The sequence below is a fragment of the Notothenia rossii genome, assembly GCF_949606895.1.
Source record: "Notothenia rossii genome assembly, chromosome: 3".
Lineage (NCBI taxonomy): Eukaryota > Metazoa > Chordata > Actinopteri > Perciformes > Nototheniidae > Notothenia > Notothenia rossii.
In genome coordinates this window covers 36,166,708-36,190,707 of record NC_136901.1, presented here as the reverse complement: position 1 = coordinate 36,190,707, position 24,000 = coordinate 36,166,708, and the positions used below count along the sequence as shown (strand labels likewise).

Here is a 24,000-nt window from a genome sequence, read left to right as displayed (position 1 = left end):
TATTGTGCCTGGAAACCTCCCCCTTTTCAGTGCTTGAATGTGACAAATGATATGTTATGTTGATCTTCTGATTTTAAATTCCGTTATCCTTAATTTTAGAGGAAAATATTGCCCTTAATGTACAACATTATTGCAGATTGCAGCATCGCCTAATGATATATTATACATTCTTCAAACAAACCTTTTTAAAGCTGTGAGTAGCAAATTGAACTTAAAAGCTTCCATTAGAATCCAACTGAATGTTTTTGTTTTTTTTAAACGATGATTCAAAACGAGTGATTGTGGGCCTATTACACAAAAACTGTACATTTTAAAATCTGACAAGCCTTATTCAAGTTGTCAACACTGACCTCTAGTGGCTAAAGGTAATAAATGCAATGTTCTCTTTTTTCGGACTTCATGTCCCAGCAGTCAGTGCCACAGGATGCTTCCCGTCATGCTTTGCGCTAGTCCCGTTTCTGCGCCACTCGCGTGTTTTCTGCCGTTGTTTCATTGAGAGAACCTGAACATGGCATCCGACGGACCACCGGGTACCGACCAAGCCCCGTCCGATTTGGGCACTGCTATTGCAGCTTTGAACTCATGGACCCACCGGGAGCTTCAGACCAAGCTGGCGGAGATTGGAGCGCCTACGATGGGTAAGAAAAAAGGGAAGACGGAGAGCCATGCTGGAAGAAGGACTGTGTTTAGCTAACAGTAGCTAGCTAGTTGCTAATGTTAGCTAGCAAAACGCAAAACTATCGTTGCAATGAGTTGAGGCTAGGCCTTAGTTGTGTTTACAGTCTTTAAACGGTATATTCAGTTTCTTACTATGCAGTACATACACCAATTTACTGTGTTTAAGCAGCACTAGAAACATACATACTGTGTTGTAGCTAAACAGCTATCAATGTAGCTGTTAGCTTGCAGGCTGACTTGAATGAAGGGTCATCTAAGCCATTATACATTTTAAGTCAGTTTAGTGTTGATAGATAGATACTGTATTGCTCCCAAATTGGGAAAATATTTTGTTACAGCAGCAGTCTTTTCTGGCATTACAATATTTAAAAGGTGAAATAAAGTATACACTTCGCTAAATGAAAACATGACAACATCTAAATCAATTATTCAATACACTTTGAAACTTGGAAAACACAACCAAAATGTTACAAGTACAATGTACATTTCTTCCTGTAGTTAAGTTTGTTTGTCATTCCTCAGGTCTCAGAGAGGAGTTGACTGACAGACTGAAGGGCTACATGATTCAGGTAAACGGCTAACTCTGTGCCTTAAGTGTTAACCATGCATGCTGAAAATAATACACCTTTATTGTACAATCTAAGTCTTAGATGCTGTTGATCAAAAACTCTTAGCTCAAAACCGAATTGTGCGTCTTTCTCTGCAGACTGGGATCCTCGTCAGCAAACATAAGGATGAGAAGTCAATGGGCTCCCAGGTAAAAGCTGAATATGTGTGAAACTTTTTATATGTTCATTATTGTTTTGTCATGCACCATGTTCTCACATTGTTGATGTAAATATAGTCGGATCACACACCCTGCTGTTGGCTCTAAACAGATTTCCTGGACATGATGTTATCAGCTTTGTGTGTATTGGCTCCCGATGATGCATATTCAAATTGCATGATATATTTTCATTTTACACCTTTTTAAGGAAGTGTAATGATGTGTAGCACAAATATTCAACGCTTAAATTAAAACCCTTCAGTTGCAATGAATAAAGGAATCTCCATTCTCAAACACTTCATCATCCTCACTGTCTCTTGTGTTCCCTCCCCTCCAGATGCACGGTATCCCTCCCTTGCCCCCGATGCCCATGCCGCCCATGCCTCCTGGTATGGGCATGCTCCAGGCTATGAGCATGATGCCCGGGGGTCCCCCTCCACCTGGCATCCACATGGGCATGGAGCCCCCGGGTATGTGCCCTCCTGGCATGTCTCAGGACGATCAGCTGAAGATGGCCCAGCACCGAGCGGCCATGGTGCTGCAGCAGGAGGAGAGAGCCAAGCAGCAGGTCAAGTTCTGTTCCCTTTAAACACAATACTAAGGTGCAATCAGTTGTGAGCTTGTAGGAGTTAAAAACAACAAATCACTTTTTATTCTCAATGTATTTACAATTGGCAAACAGTACTGGCTTCTGTAACAAACACTGTTAGAAAATAGTTTTAGTACTATCTAAAAAGGTTAAAAATCTCACCTCACAACTAAAACCGTTTTCCCTTTTTCTTACACATTCGATACTCATTTTTAATAACTATGTATTTAAAGTGCCATCTCCTTTATTCTTATATCAGGCAGCGATGATGGAACACGAGCGTCATCAGCCTGGCGGCCAAATGAGAGGTATGTCAGCGATGTCTTCATAATATTCACACATCTTACCCATGCTGCTTGTTTCCTTACCCATGAAAAGTGTGTTTTTTGCACAATTCATCACCTGAGTTCATCACCTGCAAACTGTCTCGCTGCAGGTATGGATCCTCGTGGGCCGCTGCCTCCTGGTGTCAGTATGATGCCGACCCAGAAACAGAGAGTGCCCCCCCCTCCAGGAGAAGATAACAGAGAGGTAAGGAGAACCCCCCAAAGTGTTTTTATAAGTTGGAATACAGAGACTACACTGACCAAGTCTCATCTTCACAGGCTAGCTTTTAATGCTCTGTCCTTGTCATAATTGTGCTTTTACTCTTGGATTTGTTTTCTGTTGCCCTTTTGACGGCACTCGTACATACATTACTTTCCTAAATCAAGCAAAAGTTGGATTGCGCATCAGCTTTAAAATAAAGATACATTTCTAGTGTTAATGTGGACCTAGATTGTTCTTCAGGGACTCTGATCTTTTCTTGACTGACAGCGGGAGACTACCTGTGCTACTATCTTAGTTACAAACTTGTTTTGCTTCCACTACAGGCCTGGCAGAATGAGGAGGTCAGCATCAGTGGGCCAAAGATCCCTCAGGCTCTGGAGAAGATCCTCCAGCTGAAGGAGATCAGACAGGAGCAGCTCACCGACCCCGCAGGTCAGAACAGCTGATCATCAATGTTTTACTGAAACACATGCATTTGTCCGAGTGTTAGGGTGCGTTCACACCTGCCTTGCATAGTCCGGTTGAATCAAACCCTGGTGCGTTTAGCCGCTTGGTGCGGTTCATTTGGGTCGGTGTGAAAACAATCCGAGACCTCTTAAGTGAACTAAACAACCGGACTCTGGTCCGCTAAAATAGGTGGTCTCGGAGCGCTTGCTTGCGAACTCTGGAGCGGTTCATTGCTGGTGTGAACGCAGTCCGCAACAAAACATAGGAAGCCTATTTACGTGTCACAAGAACGCGGATGTCTTCAAAAATCTTTAGCGAAAGAGTCTTTCAAGACATCGGCGGTTGTTTAGTTAAAGAGTGAAGCAGAATGAAGTGTTGAACAGTGTCGTATAAAGTAAAAATTCTCCGTCAGCTACATAAAAGTAAGAACACCTGTCGTCGGTGAAACCCCCTCCTCACTGCAGAACGTCTCTCATTATACGTGTTATAATGTGTTTTAACGGACGTTGTCTGATTATATAATCATATGCGCGGGCCGCTAGAGTCTGTTGATCTCCAGATTAACAGCAGCATGAGAATAACCTGCTGAAAGTGCCGATGCTCCATGGCGGAGGCTCCGGTAGAAATTACCGGGATTTGCGTTTTTACCCCCGTAATGTCTGACCAATGGTTGAACAGCATTTCCCGTGTGAACGTATACCGAACCTTCTGAAAAATGAAACAATGTAACAAACTGTCGTCTGGTGCGCACCAGAAAACGGACTATTATGTGTGAATGCACCCTTGGACACTATGATGCTGTTGGTATGTTTTAGCATTCTGGTTCTTCTCTGATTTGTGTGCTTTCTCTTCCCGCCAGAAGAGGAAGACGATGAGGCCGGAGACATGGACCTGAACAACTCCTCTGCTCCGGTCCTGTCCGAGACAGAAGACGACGACAGTCAGATATCAAAGAAAGATGTAAGTATTTTTCTCTCACCATCTGTCACAGTAACTTGTTATATCTCAGTTGTTTTGTGCTCGAATATAGTCATTCTGAGACCAATAGAGCATAAAATCACCTTGTATATTTCAGCCATGTTTCATTTATTAATGACGCCACAAGGGTTGTTGTTCCTTAAACTAGGAATGCTCCGATCGCCGGAATCAGTATCGGCCGATCCGATCGAGTGGGCGGGGCCTATGGGGATCTTCCATTTAAAGCAGGGGTCACCAACCTTTTTGTCACCGAGGGCTACTTCAAGGGTACTGAGTAATAAGAAGGGCTACTTGTTTGATACAAACTTCCTGAATAACATAATTGCACGGTTCACCTTTAATGATAATATTATTATTAATAATAATCAGAATACATATTAATTTACTGTATGTGAAGGACTGTCTGATCACATATTAATGTTAATTATTCCTCAATAATTATTAACAATGATTTACCATTGCTATAGCAACCCCATTGTTTTGTTATGAAAATGTATCTATATTTATACACATTCTCGCGAGATCTATCAGGGGTCGTTGTAATGCTGCGTTCACACCGGACGCGACTTCGCTCTAATCGCTCGAGTTTCACCGCTGCTGCCAGCTGTGTTTACTCGCATCATTCAAACAAGACGCGCTGGCTCGGGAGCTACAACTACAACAAGATGAACATATTTGACCGTGATTTAATTGCAATACACGTTTCATAATGATACCGAAGTAACAACATACTGATACCGGTTAGTAAAAACCATGAATTAATGCTTGACAAGTCTGCAGACAAGACGGCAGGCGAAAAACCTTTTAAAATGCTTGTTTTCTGAATGGAGATTGGGTCGACCAGGCTAAGCTAACGTTGTATATGCTCATTCCACACTCATAACAATGGCCTACAGACATAAATAAACCAGCGACTGTATTCGCCATGACACAGACAGTCTGTGGTTTGTACTTGTTTAACTTTTGTCCAGTTTCTGAAAAGATATGAGGAGCTGTGATCTCTGTTTGCTAACTGCTAACAGCTAACAGCTGATGTTTTCTGGTTGAACGTCAGTGGCAGGCTGAGATCCTCACCACTGGTGTGTGTGTGTGTGTGTGTGTGGCTGGCTGGCTGGCTGGCTGGCTGGCTGGCTGGCTGGCTGGCTGGCTGGCTGGCTGGCTGGCTGGCTGGCTGGCTGAGCTAAAGGTGGAACGGAGATTTGGTGCGTGGAGTTCAACTGTGAACCTATCTGGGGTCAGAGTTCAATTTCACGCACCAAATCTCCATTTCACTTCAATATGTACATACAAAATGTGTGCTTTTAAAATGTTATATTCAATATTGTCATTTTAAAAAAATAAAAAGGTATTCATTAATGGGTTCATTCTCTGGAGCTTCCACAACAACAACCAACATAATTATTACATTCAAATGAAGTTCATTATTCAAGTTTACATTAACTTTGGATAATTCCTCTCTCTCTCTCCTGACAGCCTGTCAGTATCTCATGCAGCTCGCTGATCCAGTAATGAGTGACCCGACAGTGAAGAATAAACATATGTATAACTAGTTCAGCTTGTTCCAGAGGTAGATTAAATAGCTAAGTGTGTTAGGTCTAACTCTTAGTGTGTGTGTTGCTCCGCTCACTGGTCTGTCACAGCGGGCGGAGCTGCAGTATTTCTGCTTCACACGTTGCATACCGCTATTTTACGGTCTTTTTCGGACACCTTAAAATACTGCCAGACCGGTGAAGCCATTTTGGCGAGCTTGTTTTGCCGCGCACTGAGAAAAGTGTCATGTATTTTACGTCATGCGATCGGCATTTTTAGAGAGCACCGATCGATCGGCAGAGAGTGAGTATCGGCCGATATCGCTCGGAGCATCCCTAACTTAAACTCACCTCAACTGAAGAAATAGGCCTTCTGCATATGACAGTGCTGTAATCCCAAGAAATAAAAATACATAACAATGCAGAGAGAACCATGTTTTTTCCTATATATGTTTTTGGAAACTCTTAATTTTACAATTTACCGACCAACCATCCCTTTAGAAAAACCGCAGGCGCAGAAACCGCAAGAAGAAGAGCAAGAAGAAGCGGGCGCTGGAGAAGAAGGAGCACGCGGAGCAGCAGCAGGAGGAGCAGAAGAAGGATGGCAGCGATAAAGATAAAGACTCGGAGAAGGAGAAGGAAAAGGAGAAGGAGCCCGAGGTGGAGATCGAGTACATCACAGAGGAGCCGGAGATCTACGACCCCAACTACATCTTCTTCAAGAGGATCTTCGAGGCGTTCAAGGTGCCCACAGAGAACTATGGACCTCCTGTACTGCTTCTGAATATGATTTCCTTTGTGCTGTAACGCTGTTTGTTTTCTCTCAGCTGACCGACGACGTGAAGAAAGAGAAGGAGAAGGAGCCCGAGAAGACGGAGAAGCAGGAGACCGCCGTGCTGCGGAAAAAAGGCTTCGAGGACGAGAGGAAAGACAGCGACGACAGTGATGATGTTCGTATCCCTCTTTTGATCAAATGGAGCATCAAGAAGAAAACCCCCTTGCATGTATAAACATTTGACCTTCTGTTTACAGGACATGAGACCAGATCTACCCAAACTGTCCAAGAAGAAGATGAGGAGGATGAACAGGCTGACTGTGGCTGAACTCAAGCAGGTGAATACGGCTAACGGACACAGGGTTCTTACGGTCTTTAAAAACCTGGAAAAGTCATGGAAATTCTAAATGCTAATTCCAGGCCCTGGAAAAGTCATGGAAATTCAAAATGATAATTCCAGGCCCCTGTTTCGGAAAGTACGAACAGTTACGGAAAACAATATTTTCCCCAAAGTTTTGGACAAGTCATTGAAATGTAACTAAAGTTGCATCAAATATAATTTATATTTTGTCTAATCGCCGAAATAGTAATACTATAATGATAATAAATACTGTATCGAATAATAATGAAACGTAAAATGGCATTTAGCTGACGAGGTGTTTTGCTGGTGAGAGATTTTAGTTGCTTTAGCGTGTAGGAGCTAGTAAGCTACTATTTGATTTGTTTTAGATAGGAACAACATGTTTCTATGCAGACCTTATTTTCCTGTTCCATGTTAAAATGTTCAGTGGTACCGCTGAGAAAGAGTCATTTCTTTGGTCATGGAAACTTAGATAAAGGTCATGGAGAAGTTGGTGAAAAACTCTATGAACCCTGTCTATGCAATGCGTCAGTGTCTTTGTTTCTGTGTGACTTTATGCACTGTGGTTGGGGTGATTCCACATTTTTGAAAACCTTTTTTTAATCCCCCCATTGACTGCTGACTCGTCATTACTCAAATAGGGGCTTGAAGTGACTTTCTGGCAAGTGACTATGCTTAAAACAAGGCTTGTGTGGTCCGGTGCAGGCCACATTTCGTGGCTCAAAACAGACATTGATAGGATTAATTCAATACCTGATATGATATTATCTACGAAAGTAAGCGACGATACCGGATAACAAAAATCCTAGTTTTTGTGTTCTCCACCGCCATCTTGTTTCTAAAAAAGTAGGGGCCATAATTCAAAGATGCACTTATTTATTATTATTTACCTAAAATCCTCCTCTAAGATAGGTTTAATGAGATCTTCAGTCAAAGGTAGAAATTGAAACACCTAAGTCCAGTTGTCCTTTGCGATCATTAATTAGTTAGCCAAGTTCATCGATTTGACTACTTGTGTTTATTTATTTTCCCGCCTATTTTCATTACTATCAATAACCGTACATTCCTCTCTGTGTCTTCCTTCCAGCTGGTGGCCCGTCCAGACGTGGTGGAGATGCACGACGTGACTGCCCAGGAGCCCAAGCTGCTGGTGCACCTGAAGGCCACCAGGAACACGGTGCCGGTGCCCCGCCACTGGTGCTTCAAGAGGAAGTACCTGCAGGGCAAGAGAGGAATAGAGAAGCCTCCGTTTGAGCTGCCCGACTTCATCAAGAAAACTGGAATCCAGGAGATGAGGGAGGCGCTGCAGGAGAAGGTGGGGCACCAGAAGGACATTCAGAAATGTCCACATATACAATTGAGACACCCTTTCTTCATTTTTGTTAATGTTCTGTTCACAGGAAGACGCCAAAACCATGAAAACCAAAATGAGGGAGAAGGTTCGCCCCAAGATGGGAAAGATCGACATCGACTACCAGAAGCTGCACGACGCCTTCTTCAAATGGCAGATCAAACCCAAGCTCACCATCCACGGAGACCTCTACTACGAGGTTTGTTTTTTAGTCATTTCTCTTACCTTTCAGTAGAATCCTTACATCCTGTTGTGAAAGAACCGTTTTGTTATTTTTAAAAAAAGGCCCTCTGAGTGACCTGTGTCTTTGTGTCTCTGCAGGGAAAAGAGTTTGAAACTCGTCTGAAGGAGAAGAAGCCGGGAGATCTCTCCGATGAGCTGCGCATCGCTCTGGGCATGCCGGTCGGACCTGTAAGTTTAACTAACATTAGAAGCAAAGCACAATAAACCAACATCTAGCACAGAAAAATAACATTTTAAGTTAGAAACGCATTGAAAACAAGTGCAATTTCTCTTCAAATAGACTCAAATAAGGCCTAATACATACTGTATGCCAGGGTTCTCACAGCCCGTCCACACAGCGGCGTGCGTTGAAAGCTTCACCATTCACTTTGAATGGGGTGACGTCACTTTTCGCCAAACTGCATTGTGGGAAGCGGAGCTTTGCTGGCGTGGCTCGCTGCCAAAGTTGAGCAATATTCAACTTTTGACGCCTCGGCAGAAGCGTCAGCCAATCGAATCATATGCCAGTACAAGCTCTAGCCAATCAAACCGCTGCGTGCGTGTCCGGGGCGGGAGATTCATGTGATTGGTTGTTGGTCGAGTTTCAGACACGCCCGCCGGTTACGGTCTTCAAAAACCTGGAAAAGTCATGGAAATTCAAAATGCTAATTCCAGGCCCTGGAAAAGTTTGGGAAAACAATATTTTTCCCAAAGTTTTGGACAAGTCATGGAAATGTAACTAAAGTTGCATCAAATATAATTTATATTTTATTTAATCGCTGAAATAGTAATACTATAATGATAATAAATACTGTATCGTATTGTAATGAAACGTAAAATGGCATTTAACTGACGAGGTGTTTTGCTGGTGAGAGATTTTAGTTGCTTTACCGTGTAGGAGCTAATAAGCTATTATTGAATTTGTTTTAGATCGGTACAACATGTTTCATATGCAGACCTTATTTTCCTGTTCCATGTTAAAATAAACCTTTTTCAGTGGTGCCGCTGAGAAAGAGTCATTTCTTTGGTCATGGAAAATTAGGTAAAGGTCATGGAGAAGTTGGTGAAAATCATTGGTGAAAAAGTGTATGAACCCTGGTATGTATATAGCTCCTGCAGTGGCATGTTATTGTGTTGTTATACTCTTCGTGTTGCTGTTTTTCAAAGCATCCAAACGGCTGTGGAGATGAATCTGTAAATGGAGACCTGACCTGTATTTTTCTGAAACACAATATCAAGGAGAGGAAAACGACAGTGAGCTGACGTTGTCTTTTCATCCTCTCCAGAACTCCCACAAGGTGCCCCCCCCCTGGTTGATCGCCATGCAGAGGTACGGCCCCCCTCCCTCCTACCCCAATCTCAAGATCCCCGGACTCAACTCCCCCATCCCAGAGGTAAGAGCACTACTCCTACTGCAGAGGGTCCATTCTATTGCAAAACACTCTTCATTCAGAATGACCAACGTGTCGGTATGTTTAATGTTTCTCTCCGTCCTCTCAGAACTGTACGTTTGGTTATCACGCCGGGGGCTGGGGGAAGCCGCCCGTAGACGAGATGGGCAAACCTCTGTACGGGGACGTGTTCGGGACCAATGCTATAGACTTCCAGGTAACGGACCACACACACCCTTAACTGCGGGGTTCTTAGTCGAACTTTAAATATCTTGTAATATGAAAGAAGTGCTTTCTTAAAAATGTATATACGGCACATTAACATCACCAATCTTTGGTTCTGTGGCTCAAATACATTTATATGGTGTAAATGAAAAATATGAAAGATCAAAATCTTAAACATTAAAGCTTTAAATAATCGTATTTTCTAATCTGTACCTCAAAATGTGCTCAAGTTCTGTAACAACTGCACTTATAGCTCAACAAAGATTGTACACACACGCGTTAATTGACCGATTTGTCCGGATGTGTGTAATAATATGTACATTTTTGTGCTCAGGCCAAAGCGGAGGAGGAGGAGGTGGATCACGCGCCGTGGGGAGAACTGGAGCCTTCAGACGAGGAGTCATCGGAGGAAGAGGAGGAAGAGGAGAGCGACGAGGAGAAGCCGGACGAAACTGGGTTCTTCACACCGGCAGACAGGTACCTTAACTTTAAGGGATACACTTTAATTAAGAAGAATGTACAGTATAGTAATCTCCAAGTGCAAAATATAACTGATGAATGACATTACCAATATGTGCCGTGTCATTATAAGATCAACTGGTCTGTGGCTTTCACATTAAATCACCATCTTTGTTTGAGCGAGTGTGTGTAAGATTTTAATATTCATACAAACACACACTAAAGGTGAATCCCTAATGAAGGACACGCATAAATAAACTCATTGTGTCTTTGTTTCTGTTTCAGTGGGCTCATCACTCCCGGGGGCTTCACGTCGATCCCTGCCGGCATGGAGACGCCCGAGCTGATCGAGCTGAGGAAGAAGAAGATCGAGGAGGCCATGGACGGGTGGGTGTCGCTCTTCAACGTCACAGCAATCCTGCGTGTTTTTAATTTCCCATTTACATGATACAAACACCCGTGTTATGGAATACCAACCAAATACATTTCTATAAGGTGTATAAGTGAACAGATACACCAGTAACATCGTGAATGGTATTGAAAGAAATATTCATATCAATTAAAAAAAAAAGTGTTATTGCTACATTTCACTGTCCAGATGTCACCTATTGTAAATCTTTATTAGTGTTTATAAATTAAATACCATGTCTTCTCCATCACACAGCTAATTACCAATGAGCTTTAACCTTGTTGCTCTCGTGTTTACAGAAACGAGACCCCTCAGCTGTTCACGGTGCTCCCGGAGAGACGCACGGGCCCCGTAGGCGCCGCCATGATGGCTTCCACTCACATCTATGACGTGTCGGGGGTAAGAACTGTCTCTTGTATGATAGCTTGTGCGTGTAGGTTTGTAGAAATGTCCTAACAAAACCAACTTCCATCTAATTGGAGATACAGGGTCCCACGATTCAATAAAGTCAGACTGAAGCATCCTCTGTGCGTCAGTCAATCCTCTCAGTAAATACAGAGCTGAATCCCAGATCTAATCTCTTTGAAAATGTTTTCTCTCAGTGATGGTGATCAATGTTTGTTTGTTTTTCGTGTCTTGATGTGTGTCTATGTTGATGTTACACATGGAGCTGCTGTGACTCCAGTCAACTTTCAGACTTGATCTGACCATTTAAAGTGTTATCGTAGCTTCTGTCTGTTGCCATTCCTTATATCTCTTCCTCTGTGTTTCTCCGTCCCTGCAGGCCATGGCGGCCCGTAAGATGGGTGGAGGGCAGGAGTCTCAGGGCGTTGAGGTGGCGCTGGCCCCCGAGGAGCTGGAGCTCGACCCCATGGCCATGACGCAGAAGTACGAGGAGCACGTCCGAGAGCAGCAGGCGCAGGTGGAGAAGGAGGACTTCAGCGACATGGTGGCCGAGCACGCCGCCAAACAGAAGGTACACACATTATTTATCCAGCACAGCAGCATTACAACGGTTTTAACTGAATAGTTCTAACAGTTTTTATATATATGTTTATAACTACTTCAAACAACATTTAAAACCAATAGTATTCTTGGTTGTTAATGTCATGCAAGTGTGATATCAGGTACAGTTCATTTGAGATTCATCCATATGCAGTATGTTATGCTTGAATGAGTTCCCGAATGTTACTGCAGGCTGGCTCAAAGACAATATTGTCCCTTTCTTCAATAACAGATGACCGGCTGCATCGTTAAAAATAGAACAGCTGCTCATATTTAAAAGCCCCCTGTGATAAACTAATGACTACTTGTGTAGGAAAGACATGACTCAACAAGTCCTTTATTCAGAAGCTAGAGGGAAGTAGGAGTCTGCTAAAGCAACGTGGTTTAAAGTAACTTCAGTTGTCCCTTTTTTTCATGGTGACTTTTGAACATTAATAACTATCTTTCTTGCTCTTTCTCACCATACAGCAAAAAAAGAGGAAGGCCCAGCCGCAGGACACGAGAGGCGGCGCCAAGAAATACAAAGAGTTCAAGTTCTAGAGCGAGACGACGCGGCGCTGCGAGAGACCAAGCCACCACGGGAACCGAATGAGGAAGTGCTGTTCTCAGATTTTAACTCCGGAGGATGTAAACATCGATCATCTGTCAGACCAGTAACTGTACACACAGTTTTGTTCCTTTTTTTAAAACTATAAATAGATGATTCATGGCGTAAGTCACATGGTGTTTCCTGTTTGACCCTACGTCTTTTTTCATTGTATCCATTTTTTTCTGTTTTTTTTGTAAATAAACGAATGATAACAAGCGTTCACAACCGCTGTGCCTCTGGTTTTCATTTGATTGCTTTGGGGGGGGGGGGCATTAGATTATGCTGCCAAGCCTTCGTCAGCTGATCCAGTCACAAGCAGAGTGACCCATTTACAGTCGACCATAATGTCGAGCAATAACATTTACAGGAAATATAATTAAACGGTTACCTTGAAGAGTAACATTTTAATTATTTTGGTTAACGGCTAATCCATATTTTCCTCTGAATCAGGCGTATTGCCAAGTAGCTTACACATGCAAGGAATTAGCTTTGATGTATAGTGGTGCATACATACAGTAACAGGAAATAAGTAACTTTTTTAAAACAATCTTAAATGCTTGCAAGAAATATAAAGAAAATGATATACCAGAATGAATGAAATATTTGCACTATATCAGATTGGAGAGTAGAAAAGCTGTGCATTTTGTATAGAAGAGGTAAAGGAAAGGTTTTTATTTATTTTATTTCCTATTGTCACTTGCCAATAATTCATATATTCACACCACCACATTTTGAATTGGAGTATTATGGAAATAATACCTTTTTAAAATGTCCACAGTTTTGGATATTTAGTTGTCTCTTTTGCACATTTTTACTTCTGTTTATATGAATATTTCCTGTGCTGTAAATTCATTATCAAATAAAATGTGTATTTTGTTTACATTTATATCTGGCTCTTGAGGGCTCCGAGGTGAAGTGTACTTCTTGTGCCAAATACATCAAAAGTAAATCAAAAAAATAATATTAAAAGTCCCATGTCATGGCCATTTCTACTAATCATAATTCCATTGTTGAGGTTTACTAAAATAGATTTACATTGTGCAATTGTGTGTGCTCGCACACCGACTCCCAGCCTCGCCGCGTCCCGCCGTCTCAGGGAGGAGAAATCGGCGGAGCTGCAGCTGAGAAAAGATTGTGTGTGTGAGGAAGTCAGCGGATTGGTCAATTTGGACCAATCCACGGACTTAACCCAACGGCTCCGCGGACGTAACGTAACGGCTCCACGGATTGGGTCCATTTGGGTATGGGCACGTCACTGTACCCAGGAAGAAAAAGAGAAATCTCCAACGAAGCGTTCTGGGGCAGCATTGACAGGTCTTTTCTGTGTTAGAGTTTTACTCACTACAGGGTGTACTTTGAGGGTTTGTGACTCTGCAGACCGTTTACATGCATACAAAGCTAAATAACACACAAGGGGACGGGTAATAACAGGAAAAGCATGACATGGGCCCTTTAAAATATGTATTGAAGAGAGAAGAGTCACTGTGTTTCTCCTCCTCGCACTGTCTACAACTTGACACAAAGCTTCCAAATAAAAGGCGGACCGGTCAGAGGAAGTGAAATAAAATATCATAGCAAAGATATTGTTAATGACACATGCACAACTTTCAAAGCAATTGAAAGTACAATTGTTATAAATGTTGTCGTATCCACAGAATACAAGGCTACCAAGCAGAACAACACTGTGTGAAACATGCACAGACACAGAAATTAATAAATATATTAATGTTAGTAAAAAATAAATGTAAAAATACATTAAAGGTCTCCTGTTTTATTCTCAACTTATATTTTTGTATTTATACAATTGTTAATTTTTTCTAGTGTTTATTTATTCCTGTATTTATTTCCACATTTATTTATGTATGCATTTATTTATTCCTGTATTTATTTCCACATTTATTTATTTATGTTATGATTATGTCATGTTTAGATTGGGCGGTCTAATTTCTCCATGCTCGGTTTCTACGGTAACGCTGATGTCATTATCATTCAAACCAAGATGTCATGGGAGCACAACATGCATGAGGGACCTGAGGGTTAATGCTTTTAAAGTAATGACTCATTAATTCCCATAAACATGCACCCTCCTCTGCACTGCATGAAGTCAGATGAGCTGCAGTCCTTGTTTCTGCCACTGGGGGGCAGCAGAGCACCCTGAAGGTGGAAAAGCACAGTGACCTAAATAACTGCAGTAGGCCTACACCGCTGGCCTACACCATGTTGACTGTCACTATAGTACACACACACACACACACACACACACACACACACACACACACACACACACACACACACACACACACACACACACACACACACACACACACACACACACAAACACAAACATGGAGCAACAGCGTCTGCTAAATCAATGGCTTTTATTTTCTTACTAATAGAACAGTGCATATACTGCTATTATTATAGAGCTGCGCAAGCTGTATTATCATATGCGCAATGGTAACGTCGACATTTAAATTAGATAATTACATGCAAGGCAAGGCAAGGAACATCTCAGTCTCAGGCTTCTACCAACATTGCTTTTATAAAAAACAAGATAAAACAAGTTAAACAAAACGAAAGAGTCAAAACAAAAATAGTGCAAGTTAATAGTAGGGATAGAATATAACATGAATAAAAGACATATAAATTATACGGTACATTTCAGATTAGTCATTTGAATGTAGTAAATCTATACGGATAATTCAAAGTGTACATATAAATCCAGATGTGTAAAAGCATTTAAAAAGCACAGTTCTCAAGAGTTCAACATTGTTGTCATGCAGCATGTAATGTCCATAAGCTTGGTGGCGCAATAGCTGCCAGACAGCAGAAGAGTTTGTGGGGCGTTTAGGGACACTGATGATAATCCGGTTGGCCCTGTTCCTATACACCACTGGGTGCAGAGGTCCTCTCTGGACGGCAAACTGTCATCAGGACAGCTGCCCATCCTGGAGTAAATTACATCATCTCCTGGCCTGGGAACATGTCTCTACCTCTGAGGCTCACATATGTCTGCCAACTCTCTTTGGTTCAGTTTGGGAGATTGAATGATACACAGACATCCATCACCCAGTGTATTTCTATGAGTCACTCCCCTAGTCAACATTTACTTTGTTAACAAATTGTAGATCTCTGTATGTAAGAATTGTGCTGCGTAAGAGTACAAATATAATTGATGTTGACATTGCCGTTGGGCCTCGTGCAGTGTCACTTGATGACCTGGCAGATTTAGTGCACTGTGTAAAAAGTAAGCAAGGATAATCCTCAGACTGTGTTTTAATCTGCTTGATTCTAATCTCTTTATCAATGGCAAAGCATGTTAAAAAGAGCAGGCCTGAGTTTAAGTCATTGTGCTGGTTATCCAGAGCGAGGGACGGAGACAGGAAGCCAAGCGGAGAGTCTGCACGGTTCTAAGTTATCTCATCGGTGAACCTGTTGATCTCACTGAAGTCACACCTTCAATATAAGGGGAACACATAGCCTGCCAGTGACATCATCTTTGTTTTGCTTGAATTTATTAAAAATAACTATATTCTATTCATAGTAAATGAATAAATTAGCAATATACATGTTTAAACCTACAATTAGCAAGGCATTCAATGATTTTCCAACTCTAATATACTGCTTGAATTGACCTGTTTGCCACCTACAGACATACACTGTATTTATTATATGTGTACACTTGTATTACAGTGAAATACTGCCGCTTTTAAGAGAGTTCTCTGGAATTGACACTGAACATATTTTAGCAGAATATATGACATTCTCCCTGAACAAAATAAGCTTCTAAAAGTAGCATGATTAGCATTTGATCATACTGTATGCAGATGACAGTGTAATGCTACATAAAGTCATAAGTAGATGTGCTTGTGCTGCTGTAAAACTCCTTATTTTTATGTTGTAAACCCTTAAAGAATGGACTAAAACATTTTTTTTGTTCCAAAAATCAAGCATCACAGATCTATTTCATGCGGAAGTTTATGTACAATTCCTGGACTTGACATGACAAAATATGCATGTAATTTGAAACACACAACAACATTAGATGTTTGCTTTCTGTAACATTATACTATAGGTAGTTGCAGACAAGCTCTCCAACCAGCAGCAACATCCAATCATTTCATTATCATCTATTCTGTGATACTTCAAATATCCCCAGAATGTAAAATGTCCATGAAAATTTGAAGCACTTAATGTATTTTGTAAGCCCCGATCACAGCTGTGATAATCTGCCAATAGAGACCGACGTCAGGCTGATGGCAGCCAGCCGTGCGGTGACGTCCGCGGAGAGATTAGGTCACCTGCTGATTCATATTCAGATTCAGAGATCGTAATCAAATCCCTGCTTTTGTCACCAGAGGGTACGAACGCTTAACCCTGCATCTGTTTCATGTGGATCTGACAAACAGCAAACCCTGGGAGAGCTGCAGCGTGGAGACAGTGTGATTTGTCACTTCCAGTTGGTGATTCTAAGTGAAACTAAAACAAAAAAAGGTGTTTTCCCTGTCCATATCTTGTGGTCATAAATCACACTTCAGGGAATAACTCAACACGCTCAAAGTGTGACTTGAAAGCCAGATAAATTCCCAGGCTGTAACCGGTTTTGCACCTTTGTATGTTTGCCTACTCACAACGGCTGACACAAGGTGTGTGTGTGTGTGTGTGTGTGTGTGTGTGTGTGTGTGTGTGTGTGTGTGTGTGTGTGTGTCTGAATGTGTGTGAGCCAGCACATGTGTATGACCAATGGGAGTAATTTGAGAAAACACCTGAGTCTCCATTGAGTGTGCTTCATGGGCCTAACATAGAACAATTCCTGAATTATTATTCCTCAAGTAAAACATCAGAATACCTTTTGATTTCCTGTATGAGAAATACAATACTCACTCATACAAAGTGTAATACTGCAGATGGGTCAATATTGGCACTGTGGTTAATCTTATCATTGCCATCATAAGGAGGAAAAGGTGAACATCCATTGGTGTTAATCACCTATTTAATAATATATTAACCTGGATAAAGTATGTTTTAGCTCATGTCTATACATTACAGCGGTTTCTAATTGGCCACACCTTCAATAAAACAGCAGCACCTGCAGGAAAGTGCTATTGTGTAACTTATTTGGACTACTTACTGTCATAACAAAAGATGTGTTAATAGCAGCGTAAGCAGGACTTTGTTCCAGTGTCATAATATGCAGTAAGTTATTCTGCGTTCACATGAAATAGTTTGTTTGATCGGTTTATTTATATAGTTTTAATTATATATTCTGGAGTGAATGTGAGAACTGCTGTCAAAGTCCACATTGCAGCTATTGCTTTATGTTTTTTTGCCATGCAAATAGCTTTGCATTACCATAGTTACATTTTGACAGTAGCATAGTGTACTTTGCATACAACAACAACGTTTACATATAATAAACTAGAATGCGGTGGTTTACATATGTATACTGATTGACAATACAATAGCTAATATACTATGCTACACTACTTAGCAGGATGCTAAAAAAAATGTATATTAAAGAAAAACTACTATTGAATGAGCATATACATAGTATATCTATATTAACATTGTTATACTAGGATACAAATATATATGAATATCTAATATATTTAGATTTCAGTCCTGGTTGATTTAGAGTTTACATTTCAGCAATGTGGAGTCTTCTTATTGATACATAGCGTATTACATGATCCAAAAACACGAGTATTATAACTGTAGTCCATGTGTTGTGTGTATACAATGGAGAAAAACTGTAACACGTTTTTAGTTTTTTTTTTTAATTATAAAAACATATACATTGAACATATTATATTCCTCCTAATTCAATTTAATGAACCTTAGTAAACATATAAACTGATGTACTGTTATTATTAAAGCAACATTTACCCCTTTTTGACACCACTGATTTAAAAACACACAGAACGCACCACAGCACACCATTGGCCACCCCCTCTCTGCCTCGCGCTGCTCTCTCATGCTCTACGTCCTCGCACTGAAGAGGCGTAGCTCGTGCTCTCTGCTCATTGTGCGACTACGGCGAGAGAAATTTCCGCTTCCTGCACCGATAAACACCCCCTACCAGCAGCACCAAGTTGGGACAGCGAGAGGACACACGGACGCGCGGATCTTACCGCCTGCTTTTGGGTTTAAACGGTTTAAACCCCCCCCTACGACTGCCATGTTTTCACTATTAAGCGGTGAATAGCACCAAACGGCTAAAAACTATCCGTTTCTACGTGACACGGAGCGTTTTACGCATTACGAGGACAAAATAAGCCAGACAAAAAAAGGACAACACACACAGAGAAGAAAGGCTACTACGGGTATTCCTCTTCTTCTTAGCCCCGACTTGAAAGCTTTCTTTCAGCCTCCAGGATGTCGGAGCGAGGAGGGCTCCCGCGGACTGGGGGCGTCCCTTCGCCGCACATGCTGCCCTCCAAACCGGTCAGCATCACCTCCAACCGGCCGGTCCACATGAACCTGTACGCTACCTGGGAGGTGGACCGGTCCTCACCCAGCTGTGTGCCGAGGTATGTGAAGGGAGGCCCGGGGGGAGAAATACACAGCATGAACTCACATTTGTGTGGGGAATGTCCCCAGTTTGTGTGTGTTTATTCTGGGGAATTTCAAATATTCATGGGTGCCTATCTAGAAGTGATCAGAATCAGGTTTAGTGGACAAGTAGGTTTACACATACGAGGAATGTGCTTTGGTGTACAAGAAAGGAGCAAAAATAGCTATTTGAAAGACTATTGTAAAAGAAGACAATATTTGCACAAAATATAAATATGTGAGAAACTGAGTACAGTAAAATATGACAACTATATTCATGTGCAGAGCAGAAATGTGCAACATATTCAAAGGGTTGATATTCAAAGGGTTGTGCAGGATATTACAAATAACAAGATAGTGTTCACATGATGTGCATGAATGTTATGGGAGCCGTTTTCAAAACCTCATATTCAAGGATTCAAGGATTGTATTGGTCATACGAGCATAGCTACAGGAGTGTTGGTGATTACATTAAAAGCCTATATCATAATTTTATTAGCTGTAATTAGGATATTCACCTGTTATTTTCCCCTGATTGTAACCTTTGTAGACCCTAGTTGAATACCACAAAAACCCATTACCCAGTAGCTTTACAACCCTAATGTTAAAGCACACACAGCCATGCCCCCTGGTTATCATTTGCTCATAAGTCCTGTGTGTGTTGGGGCAGCTGCAGCCTTTCCCTCAGCTGTTGCCCACCGGATCAATCGCAGACACTAAAGATTTGATGAAGGTTTCTGGCTGTCACTGCAACTACAGAAGGGCATATTGTTCCCATACGTGATGCAGCAATCACAAGGAGAGGAAAGATGTTTCATGAATCATTGTTGATTTCTTGATGATGCAATGCAAGTTGTGTTTGTTTGTGACAATGCAGCAAGGTCACAGTGGACGAGACACCTTATCCACCTCAGCGTAGTCTCAGACAAAGACATTCTAGTCGGCTTCTTTGTTTGACTGAAAGGCTCAACAAGCAGCCTGGCATGTACTGTGTGTCACGCTGCTGACAGAAGCAGATGCACTGGCTCTGTGCTAGTTTCCTCTGCATGGAAAGACACATATAGAAAGTGATAGTCCATATCTTTTCTCCAGTGGAAGTGTTTTTATGATGCTGTGGTCTTGAGTAAGATTCAAGGTCAAGGGTTAACCGCTGTGAAGTGCACCTGATGTGATTCACAACCCAGGCTAAGCAGACGTTGTGAGATATGATGATGGGTTTGCAGCAAATCGAACCGAAAAATTTCAAGATTTTGTCGTAGAATTAATTTAATTGTATCGGTTACGCTGGCAAATACAGTCATTTCTATTTAACCTGTCGAAACCAAGCTTTGAAATCTGTAACTGATGCACGTTTCCCTTGATATTGTGTTCTTTCCTCGTCGGAAGACTGAAAGGCATCCTTCGAGGTGTTTAGGTTTCTGAAAGCAATTAGTGGGAATAAAGCACGCTGGTAAAAGCCTGTACCGAGCTCACATGCTGACGTCTTAATGCTGCTTCTAAAAAGCTTTGGGGCTTTACTGGGCTGGAAGGAAAGCCTCAGGGGTATGTTTTGCCTTTTACCATTTTGTGTGTGCAGACCATACGCTTGTGAATAAATGATGCAGTCCTGGATCTATATTTTGGAACAGTGAATATTAATAAAACATCCTTCGTTAGCCTAAATAACTTTCCTCCTGACCTTTTTTTCTTTCTTTCGAGATGAGATTATTACCTTGTTTGCGAATTCGTAGAGAATATGTTATGCCTTGTTCTTAAAAAATGCGATTGTAGACGTTTTTTGGAGATTTTTTTTATGTCGTCACGGTCCGTCAAATATCTTCGATTTCACTGCAGTTGCAGCAACAGGGAGACTCCCAGAGCCAGAAACAGGGGGGGGGGACACAGACAGAGGATGAGAGTGGGAGATGAGAGAAGAAGTGGCGGCTCTGTCATCTACATTTAAATAGGATTCCTCACATACACAAGCAGCAGGAACGTCTCCAGAAAACTCATCTGTTGCACCGTTTTCAGGGAACCTGCATCTGTACAATGATGTTTTGCAGTCGGCTGAATGTAGCTTGTTGTTGCTCAGTATCTTTTGCTGCAAGACGGGCTCCGAACTTCCCCCCCTTGTAGCAGAGGTGTTGTTGCAATAACCTCTTCCTGTCTACCCAAAATGCCACTTGGTATGCTGTTTATGCAGTGCTTTGGGTTGAATTTGCCCAGGCAACACGCATTTAGAGAAACAGGAAAAATACTACTCGTATCTTATCGTAGATTGTTTGTTTGTTTTGTGCTCGTATTCAGGGGGGAGTAACAGGAAATATTCAACAGTGTGCGATGATATCAATACTCGAATGCACTTTCTTATGGTTTTTGAGTGCATTATGAAATCAGCTCCTCATAACCATCAACACAGCCTGAGGTCATTTCTGTATTCCTGATTGTTTTATTGTTTACTAGGGAGGGATACATTAATTTTACTCTCTACTAATTCAGTGTGGTGCTCTCTCTGCAGTGTCCTCAACACACACACATATAAACAGGTGCTTGGCATTATTCCCTCTGAGTGGTTCATTGGTTCTCCACCCTAACCTCGGGGGGTGAAACCTTCATTTTCCACAGCCAAGTTATTCCACTTATGAGTACAGTAGCTCGACTAGGCTCACATCACTCACAGTAGAGGCTGTAGTAAATATTCGCAGGTGGATTTGCGGCCAGGTGGAATGTGGATGCCAGTGTTCACACCACAAACTAGCGCTGCTCGATTATGGCAAAAATCATAATCTCGATTATTTGGGTCAATAATTGATATCACGATTATTAAAAACTATTATCCATTTACTTTGAAAACATCAATTTATTGAAAAAGAAAATGTGTAGTATGTTTTTAACAGTTGATTACACTGAACTTTAAGTATAATTCAATTGAAAAACCAATAAAAAAAATATATTTTTCTTTAAAAAAAAAAAATTAAAAAAAATCGTTTCGATTATGTTGTTTTCATAATCCTTCCAAGCCAAAATCCTAATTGCGATTAAAATACGATTTTAATTGAGCAGCCCTACCACAAACCGTTTTGGTTTCCCTGAGTTGCGTTAAAGCCTCCTTGTGCTGCTACTCTGCATCAGGTATTCCAGGAATGGGCCCTGTCGCAGAGCTCCTCGTCTTGCATTATTAAAGCAAGTCTCCTAAAGGGGGGGAGGTCCCATGACTCAGCTACTCACATGGATGCTTGGGCTGTGCTTCAATGTGGTTTCCAAGCCACGAGAGAATAGGGAGTGTCTTCCCCAGAACAACCACAGATCTATAGGAAGGGTTGTGGAAACAAAGAGAACAGTTGGAATAGGAATTTATTCTTCTTCTTATTGATACCAATGCAATATTGATTTCGGCTTATAGGTCTGATTCTTTACCGGTGTGGAAAAACAAAAGTAGGCCTGCACAGGTTTTCAGTGTCAATATCTATTTCACTATTTCTCTAACTGAGCACATGTGTTTATGCCTATTGACATTAAAACATGTTAAAAGAAACGGCAAACATCGACAAGTGTTATTCATACTCTTGGTGAAATGAAACCTTCCCTGCTCCATGACTTTTCTTTGTTTCTAGCTTACAGCAGCATGAACACAGATTTGGACATCATGACGCATGACTTTTTGCATGAGCAACTGTCAGAAAAACAGGCCGCATCAATAAAAGGAATTGATGTACCCGGAGGCAATTATTTCAGATAGATCGGACGATTCGTCACTGGTTCTCAACTGAAACCACTTCTTGATTCGGCTCCCTAGAGAGGAGGAAAGGCTTAATCTTTTTGACTTTTGACCTCTTGTCAAATGAAGCTTTGTCTACTTGTAACTAAAGAATGGCTTCAAACAGCCTACTCTCCTTCCTAAGTAAGAAAAACAAAAGAAAAACAACAAGTATCCCTCTGTTCTGACTTTGGCAAATCCAGGCTTTGAGTTTCCCAAAGCTTCTAGTCTTTGTGCCAAACTAATCGTATCGTCCGTTTCTTCAACATCTTAATAGATCAGTGATTATGTCAAGACACAGATAAAATGATGGGATGAACATGTTTATTTTTGAAAGGCTTCTACTTTTAGCTCTTGTGACATCAGCCACTGGATTTCTGGAACCATGACAAGAAAACCCTCCTTTATTTTTGCTTTCATGCCTCACCGCTAAATCTATCGGGAAATTGCAAGTTGTGGTCGCATCAAAAAGCACATTAGTGATCTTCATATAGTCATGCCAGCTTCTTCCACAAGGACACACATCTTGTAACACACGGTTAGGAAACGTTTATTTGTAATGAAAACAACAGAGCATTAAAAATAAATGCGCATCTCCTGGCCTAGTAATGAATACTGTTGGCGTGTAGAAGCGCGGTGCAGGAATGCAGGATGTTCTGAATTATACATTGTGCATTTGTTAAGCCCGTTTGCTATAATTACCCTGCAACACAATAGTGGGACGATACTCGTTCCTCGAGTGTCAGCATCACATTATCCAGCAAGCCCCCCCCCTCACCCCCCCCCCCCCCCTTCAACCTGCTACTGAACACACAAATGGAAAGAAAGGGAGATATGGTCAACAGGCTATCGTGTACATGCAGAGCGGGTAGCAGTAGTGGTGTTTGTTATGGAGCTTTGCCACTTTCCTTGGCGCTGCTCGCTGTTCCACACAACTGACCAGCCGAGAGGACGGGAGTTTCCTCCGAGGCTCAACTCGCCACTTGGAGATGGAGATGAGAGCGTAAAGCAAAACTCCTCCTCACGAGTATTCACTATTTTCGTTAAAAAGCCTCAAGGGGATATGATGACACGCATGACCATTATAGCCTTTAATGATCTGTTGATTCTGTTGTTGAAAAGGGGAAAATTACCATTATCTTTGACTGATTTAGCTGTTGCGTTATGATTTGCGTTGATAATTTTTTTAAACAAATGACCTTTTTATCATGAGAACATCTATTTAAATGATCATAATGTCATTTATTCCACACTAACACAGACGTTTCCACTATAATTCTTCATTCAGATTGATATTTTGACACATTTGCTTCACCAAATCTAGCACCTAATACTGGATTTTGCACTATAATGCAATTTGGATTCACCTTTTTGATAAATGGTGCATTC

At 41.5% G+C, this 24,000-nt stretch overlaps 2 protein-coding genes across 3 annotated transcripts in view; both read left to right on the top strand.

Moving 5' to 3' along the window:
• Positions 1 to 448: 448 nt before the first annotated feature.
• sf3b2 (splicing factor 3b, subunit 2) lies at positions 449 to 12,550 on the top strand. Its single transcript, XM_079669700.1, has 21 exons — positions 449 to 638; positions 1,201 to 1,247; positions 1,385 to 1,435; positions 1,782 to 2,012; positions 2,293 to 2,341; positions 2,470 to 2,564; positions 2,906 to 3,014; positions 3,889 to 3,989; positions 6,038 to 6,280; positions 6,364 to 6,486; positions 6,569 to 6,649; positions 7,760 to 7,987; positions 8,073 to 8,222; positions 8,345 to 8,434; positions 9,532 to 9,639; positions 9,746 to 9,853; positions 10,196 to 10,338; positions 10,606 to 10,707; positions 11,029 to 11,128; positions 11,514 to 11,705; positions 12,203 to 12,550. Exons 1-21 carry the CDS (start codon positions 509 to 511, stop codon positions 12,272 to 12,274), a joined length of 2,553 nt encoding a protein of 850 aa, XP_079525826.1. The 5' UTR covers positions 449 to 508; the 3' UTR covers positions 12,275 to 12,550.
• Positions 12,551 to 18,299: 5,749 nt separating this feature from the next.
• pacs1 (phosphofurin acidic cluster sorting protein 1) overlaps positions 18,300 to 24,000 on the top strand; it is a 49,619-nt gene continuing 43,918 nt past the window's right edge. For both annotated transcript variants that reach the window (XM_079668923.1, XM_079668922.1), the window contains exon 1: positions 18,300 to 18,853. In XM_079668923.1, the coding sequence (XP_079525049.1) occupies positions 18,699 to 18,853 (155 nt within the window). In that variant the 5' untranslated portion in view covers positions 18,300 to 18,698. The remainder of the gene's footprint in view (positions 18,854 to 24,000) is intronic.